The sequence below is a fragment of the Microchirus variegatus genome (assembly GCF_963457635.1).
Source record: "Microchirus variegatus genome assembly, chromosome: 9".
Taxonomy (NCBI): Eukaryota; Metazoa; Chordata; class Actinopteri; order Pleuronectiformes; family Soleidae; genus Microchirus; species Microchirus variegatus.
In genome coordinates, this window is record NC_139810.1 from 141,852 (window position 1) to 150,000 (window position 8,149).

Below are 8,149 nucleotides of genomic sequence, written 5' to 3' on the forward strand. Positions count from 1 at the left end.
AATTTCAGAAGTTCTTTCACACGACCACCTTGAAGACGTATGAGTCAAAGTTTGCATTTCTTCTTTCTTGCAATGGTGATGGGTGCAAAATAATGAGCTCTTATCTATATCCACCAAGAAACAATAAGGAGCTGTTCTAAACATAACCACACAGACTGCCAAATAGTGAGTTGTTCTATATATCCACCATGAAACTGATTTCTAAATAGTGAACTGCTCCACACATTCAACAAGAGTGCCAGATAATGAGCTATTGAACACATCCACCAATAGACTGCTTGCCAAATAATGAACTATACTGTACATCCACCAAGAGACTGCCTGCAAAATAATGAGCTGTTCTAAACATTCTCAAACCAAGCAAAGCGTTATTTATATTCACCAACACACTGACTGCCAAATAATGAGCTCTTTCTATAGATCTACCATCTGCAGTGAGAGTTGAGGACGTGTCGCGTCACATGATCGTCCATCATATTTAAAGTGATGGAGAGTTCACTTTGATACGACACATTTACATTTATGTTATGTTAGTTTAAAGGAAGATGTCGCTTTGATAAGATGTTCTTTGTTATTCTATGGTGTGTCGTGTTATTTTGTAACTTGTCAGTCGACGAGCAAAGAAAAAACGAGCAAAAATGAACTAATTCTGCAAATGAAAACAAGTCAGCAGAAGAATCACGATGTGATGAAGTCCTGGCTCCCACACAGCGGCTAATGGAGAAAAGCTGCTCTGGCACCATGTGCTTTAACTTTGTTTTCTAAAACTCTAAATTACTGGAGCTCCACACAAAAGACATTCATTTTAATTTGCTGCTACCTACAGTGTCTTTTTCCATCCAGCGCGTCTGTGACCAATCAAAGTGTTTGAACAGGCAGCAGCAGAAGGCACTTTAGAGGCTGAGATATATTTTACTGGTGTCAGGACTCAAACTGTTAGCTCTGGAAAATTAGCCGCTGAAATGCTCCCCAGTGACCGGCTTGTGCAATAGCAGAAAGAGAAATGGTACGGCCCAAGCAGACGGATTGCTCTCAGAGGTGCAGCAAATTGACACTTCTGGTTCTTTTTTGGAAAGTGAATTTAAGTGGAATTTATTTTTGGGATTTAAAGCTGCAGGAAGCAGGGTTGAGTTTCATCTGCAGGTTGTTAAAAACACTGATGCTTTAAGAGTGTGGTTCTCAGCCTCATCACTGCAATTATTTCATACACAACAGATGACGCGAGGAAATCTCTCATTGATGCCATTTTCATTTCCCAAATTTACTCTGAAGCCTCTTCCACCGAGTATGTCCTGGTGAATCCACTCAAAAACACATCAATGATGACTTATGAGAAGGAGAGTGAACACAGACACATTCACACTGCTCAAAAAACAGTTCAAACACAGACGTAAATGGGTTTTTTGACGCATATTCCACCACAAGGACGTTATAAAGAATAGTTGAAGTAGAACAGCCAACAGGAGGCGCCATCTCTCTCTGTCAGACAATATCATGGAATTACTGATCAATAACAACAACAAAAATGGAAAAACTAAAGGGTCACATTCTGCATAAGATCCACTTTTACTGATGTGCATCTGGACAAGTGATTGTCCTCAGAGTCAAAGTCAGTCTTTGTCTTTTGTGAGACTCGTCAAACAACGCAGGGCATGAACCAGCAGGTGGCGTCGTAACAATCAAGGAAGGCGTTTAGCTCAATATCAACTTCACTTTTTCTGCTGTACCAAATTCAAGCACTTTCAATGACCAATGTCTATTTCAAATTCACAAACTGTCAAGGATTTTAAGGCCCAGTTAAAGTCAGGTTGACTGTGGTCTGAGCAGAACCAACAAACGCCACCATAATAACTCAGATAAGGATCAGTTTGTGTGTGTGTGTGTTTTGTGTCTTTGTAAGTGTGAGATTTGGCAGGTGAAGGTTATGTGTTCTGCCACTGCATCGTAATAAGACATGGAGACATGTTGACATGAGCATCAACCGCTACCATCTGCTCCATCAGGGCTGACGGCGTCTCAATCAACACTTCATGATGGGAAAAACTCGCCGTCTGAGATGTCAGCAGAACGTCAGCTGAACGTCAGCTGAACGTCAGCAGAACGTCTGCAGAACGTCAGCAGAACGTCAGCTGAACGTCAGCAGAACTTCAGCTGAACGTCAGCAGAACGTCAGCAGAACGTCAGCAGAACGTCAGCTGAACGTCAGCTGAACGTCAGCAGAACGTCAGCAGAACGTCAGCTGAACGTCAGCAGAACGTCAGCTGAACGTCAGCAGAACGTCAGCTGAACGTCAGCAGAACGTCAGCTGAACGTCAGCTGAACGTCAGCAGAACGTCTGCAGAACGTCAGCAGAACGTCAGCTGAACGTCAGCAGAACTTCAGCTGAACGTCAGCAGAACGTCAGCTGAACGTCAGCAGAACGTCAGCAGAACGTCAGCAGAACGTCAGCAGAACGTCAGCTGAACGTCAGCAGAACGTCAGCAGAACGTCAGCAGAACGTCAGCTGCGTCAGCTGAACCTCAGAGTGAACGTCAGCAGAACGTCAGCAGAACGTCAGCTGAACGTCAGCTTAACGTCAGCTGAACGTCAGCTTAACGTCAGCAGAACGTCAGCAGAACGTCAGCCTCGTCAGCTGAACCTCAGAGTGAACATCAGCAGAACGTCAGCAGAACGTCAGCAGAACGTCAGCTGCGTCAGCTGAACCTCAGAGTGAACGTCAGCAGAACGTCAGCAGAACGTCAGCTGCGGCAGCTGAACCTCAGAGTGAACGTCAGCAGAACGTCAGCAGAACGTCAGGTGAACGTCAGCTTAACGTCAGCTGAACGTCAGCTTAACGTCAGCAGAACGTCAGCAGAACGTCAGCAGAACGTCAGCTGCGTCAGCTGAACCTCAGAGTGAACATCAGCAGAACGTCAGCAGAACGTCAGCTGCGGCAGCTGAACCTCAGAGTGAACGTCAGCAGAACGTCAGCTGCGTCAGCTGAACGTCAGCTGAACGTCAGCTGCGTCAGCTGAACGTCAGCTGAACGTCAGCTGCGTCAGCGGCGTGAAGAGACCGAGGCGTCGGCCTCCAGTGCTCAGTGTGTTTAATCAGAGTGGGTGGTCTGGAGCTGTGAGGACTAAATCTGTGTTTAAACGCCGTTTCCAGCTCGTGACCTTGAACGTTCCTCAGAGTCTTATTTATTTGGACTTTGTCTCGTACACACTCACAAATGACCATTAGGTGCCGGCTTTGATAAACAAGCTGATTGGATTGCTTGTGTGAACGTGTGTGGTTCTTTTCCATCGCTGTCCTCGACCAGAGCAATTTACCTCAAGGACGTGGACACACACACACACACACACACACACACACGCACACACACACACGCACACACGCACACACACACACAGGCTAACAGACTTGTTGACCCAGCCTCAGTCTTTACTCAGTCATCAGCTCATCTTGGATCGGTCCATGTTGCAGGGGTGTGATCTTTGGGCCAATGGCGACCATTGAATAGAACAGAATATTGTTATTAGCATGTCGCCCCATCGCTAACCCCGCAGCGAGAAACCCGGGAGGATGAAGTCATATCACAAGCTCCGTTCCAGAAACACTGAATAAAACAAAAAGTTTCCCTCGTGAGATTTGTAAATGTCTTGTGTTTGTGATTTTATTTCATGTTGTTTTTAATCTTTCGTAGGCGAATCTCTGGGAATCAGCTGAGGTACGTCTCAGGTCACGCTCTCCAGGGTCTGCATAACCTCAGAGTTCTGTAAGTAAACTTCACTTTTTCACTCCTGCTCTGTTAGCATGTGTTTCCATCATGGTACAGTCCAGGATCAGGCTTGTGTTTCCATCGTGGTACAGTCCAGGATCAGGCTTGTGTTTCCATCGTGGTACAGTCCAGGATCAGGCTTGTGTTTCCATCGTGGTACAGTCCAGGAACAGTACCTTTACTTGGTGGGCGGAGTTAGGGCTGTGCCCCGACGGCCATGTCGCGCGGCAGCTTTACTGACTTTACTCGCTCATTGTTCTGGAATCTCACGTCAACGACAGAGAGACAGAGAGACAGTGGACAGTGTCCACAACACCGTCCTAGTGATGATGTCTCCACGTTTGTCCTGCGTAGGCCTCGTCTACGTACGTCAAGCAACGCAGGCCGTCAAACAGTAGGTGGCGCCGTTACAAACGAGGGAGACATTTAGCTCAATATCAACTTCACTTTTTATGCACAACATTCAAGCACTTTCAAGGACCCAGGTCTGTTTAGGGGCTGATTTTCAAAGACTTTCAAGGGATTTAAACAATTTTTAAAATTCACAAACTTTCAAGGATTTCAAGGACCCTTGGGAACAACTGTATTATAATCATTTTATATAGAATCGAGCAACAGAAATATGTCTGCCCAAGTTTAATCCCTCGTTGAGGGTTTCTGATACTCGTTGAGTATCAGAAACATCTCGGGCCTAATGGTTCAGTCCAGATCCCAGGTGTGTGTGTGCGTGTGTGTGTGTGTGTGTGAACAGAGACGAGGAAATAAAGTTGAATAAAACCCACACACACATTATTATCTGCAGTTAAAGTTTATGTGTCGGGGGAAAGAAACCTGCTCTACTCACACACACACACACACACACACACACACACACACACACACACACACACACACACACACACACACACACACACACACACACACACACACACACACACACACACAGGTGTAACAGGGACCACCCACAGAGACAAAGAAAAAGCTGCTTCTCTTCAGCTCATTAGTAAAAGTTCGAGGATCAAATCACAGAATAAAGACTGAATTATCTTCTGACTCCTGAGAGAAAACGTCGTCTCGATCCCTGAGAGCAGAACATAAAGAACATAAAGAACATAAAGAACATAAACTCAGAGTTTACACAACATTGTTCCCTTGAGGATTTTCTTGGTTTCACTCTAACATGAAACCACGAGGATGATAATCCTGACTTCCTGTATCATTTGTGTGAGAACATGACGATGACGTGGATGAGATACGTGAACGAGAAGAAGAAGAAGAAGATTCTCCTGAGCTCGACAAACTGTTGAAGCTAACGTACTCTGACTTTACTGTAAAGGCTGACACTGGGGGGGGGGGGGGGGGGGGTGTTTGCTCCTAACTTCCTCTTGATTTCCACTTCATTCTTCTCAGGATGACATCATCAGACCACCCACAGAGCTTCTTCTCTAGTTCCTGCTTCATCCTCTGCTTCTCCTCAAGCTTCTCCACCCTGTGTTGGATTCCTCACCCTCTCTCACCCTCTCTCACCCTCTCTCACCCTCTCTCACCCTCTCACTCTCTCACATGTTTTACAGGATGCTGCAGAACAACCAGCTGGAGAAGCTTCCTGATGACGCACCGTGGGACCTGCCCAACCTACTGTCCCTGTGAGTCATACACACACACACACACACACACACACACACACACACACACACACACACACACACACACACACACACACACACACACACACACACACACACACACACACACACACACACACACACACACACACACACACACAGTAATCACCAAACATCTCCTGACCACCCATCTCCTTCCTGACCACAGCTCAGGTATAAAGTACCACTGACATTTCACAGAACCCCCCCCCTCCCCCGACCAGACAGTGTTAGCACGGCGGCGCTGGCGTTAGCATCTGGAAGCTATGAGTGGGAAACAGCAGACACTAGAGGCCGGGGGAGAGAATCTCCAATGAGCTGTGAAACAAGCTCATTTTCCATCAATTCAACATCTTACTCACTGCACTTCCTGCTCCGTTCTTCTGCTGCCACACACACACACACACACACCGACCCCCCCCCCCCCACCACCACCCCCACACACACACACACACTGACCCCCCCCCCCCCCACTCAGGAATAATGTTCATATAACAAACTGAACTCACCAACAACAACAGTACAGACAAAATATTTGCATTAAAAACAATATTTTGCAGACTGCAAATCATGTTTATGTTTTGAAATCATGTGGCACCGTCTACCAATCATTGCAGTCAGTAGAGTCTCAGCTGCCGAGCAGTTACGTCAGAAAAGTAAACCTAAAAGACCTCGGAATTTCGCATTAACTGTTTTTGGCCACATTCTTACATATAGGACCTTTAAGTACAGTAAATATAATACACTTTTTTTTACTTAAGTATTATTATAAAACATGTTTGCATTGGCAGCACCAAGTGGCTCATATATATATATGTACATATATATATGTAGATATATAGAGTACATGTATGTATGTTACATATATATAGACACAGAAATGACCTGCAGCCTTAAACAGAAACACAGTTCAATTCTTAGCCGTAATCCTGAAGAAATGAGGTTCTGTCTCATTAGGACCTGGTTTTGGTCCCCATGAGGTCACAAATACAAGAACACACACACTCTACTTACTGTACGTGAGTGTGTGTGTGTGTGTGGTCTTGTCTTAATTGCTTTAGATAAACACACACACGCACGCACACACACCTTGTCATTACAGTAATGATAAGTCTAGAGAGAGAGAGAGAGAGAGAGAGAGAGACATTACTGAAGGCTTTAGAGAGTGAAGCTCGTTGGCGCCGCTCAATGACATAAAACACACACACACACACACACACACACACACACACAATGGTCCAAACTCACTCACACACACACACACACACACACACACACACACACTAACCCAAACTATGGCACAGATGAGCAGTGAATCAACACAAGACTGTTTTTATGTTGTTCAACAGTCACTTTGACCTCATTTACCTTATTTATTTATTTATTTATTATTATTTTATTTATTTATTTATTTATCTTTATCTCAAGACGACTTTAGAATTTGTCTCAAATGTTCACATGAACTCACAGATGAACTCTTTGCACTTAGTCAATGATCGTCTTCCTAAAGCATCAGCTCAGGTTTACCTGGAATGTGATGAATGGACCGAGTCCTGATGGTTAAAAGGTCAAAGGTCATCGCATGTTGCTTTAAAAACAGGATATTAAGTCACTATCGACAGTTTAATGACATTTATCACAAGCGTTCACTGAGACTCGATGAAGATCTGATGGGATTTTGAAGGTCAAAGGTCACTTTGTTGACAGGGAGAGAATCCTTTGTCTGATGAAGTCACCGCGGCCTCATAAACCATGTTTTTCACTAAATATCTGTATTTCAACTAGTGCTAGACTGTCTTTATGTCTCTAATTTTACATTCTCACTCTTTCAGTCTGTAAAATAACTGCATTTATCAGTGGACGTAAACAACCGTCAAATGTAAAACCAATGCTTCTCTTTTTGACCATCTGGAGAATAAAAGCAGTGGAAACGTTGGGACAACTTTCTCTCTCTCTGTAATCGTACCTCAGACTTTGATGTGATGGGACAGGAAATAGTTGCTGCTTTATTGGCTCGTCTGGAACATTCCTGCTCGTGTCCGGACCTTCTTAGAACGCTCAGGTTCACCCAGAGGAGACATTATTATTTCTGCCCTGAAGAGCAGAAAGCTGAAGGTTCTTCCGCAGCTTTCATCCTGTGATCTGGGTCATGGACAAACAATGTCCTCGCTCTCTGATCTGAGGAGGAAGAAGAAAGAAAAAGAGCTCAGGAAGTGGAGAAGAGGAACATTAGTGTGTGTGTGCACGCTCACGTGAACGTGCACGCTCACGTGAGCATCTGCCAGTGTATACAGCGCCTCCTGGTGGGAGAGAAGAGTTCAGAGTTCACTTTGATGATGATGTTTGTTTGGTGAAGCCTTCGAGGGACTGACGAAGACGAGGAGGAGGAAGAGGAGGAAGAGGAGGAAGAGGAGGAAGAGGAGGAGGTGGAGCGATGCGATTCAGCGAGCGACAGAATCAAAGCACCTCGGCGGAAAGATTGATAACGGAGGATGTTTGAAAGACAAGCAAGAGTTAAGAGTTAAGAGTTAAGAGTTAAGAGTTAAGAGTTAAGGGTTAAGAGTTAAGAGTTAAGAGTTAAGGGTTAAGAGTTAAGAGTTAAGGGTTAAGAGTTAAGAGTTAAGAGTTAAGAGTTAAGGGTTAAGGGTTAAGAGTTAAGAGTTAAGAGTTAAGGGTTAAGAGTTAAGAGTTAAGGGTTAAGAGTTAAGGGTTAAGAGTTAAGGGT

The 8,149-nt window shown here is 44.7% G+C and overlaps 1 protein-coding gene across 1 annotated transcript in view; it reads left to right on the top strand.

Annotated features, from left to right (window-relative positions):
- lgr6 (leucine-rich repeat containing G protein-coupled receptor 6) overlaps positions 1-8,149 on the top strand; it is a gene marked incomplete at both ends in the record, with an annotated part of 45,132 nt that overhangs the window by 24,907 nt on the left and 12,076 nt on the right. Inside the window, 2 exons of the mRNA XM_083894949.1 lie at positions 3,686-3,757; positions 5,335-5,406. Coding sequence (XP_083751075.1) covers positions 3,686-3,757; positions 5,335-5,406 — 144 coding nt within the window. The remainder of the gene's footprint in view (positions 1-3,685; positions 3,758-5,334; positions 5,407-8,149) is intronic.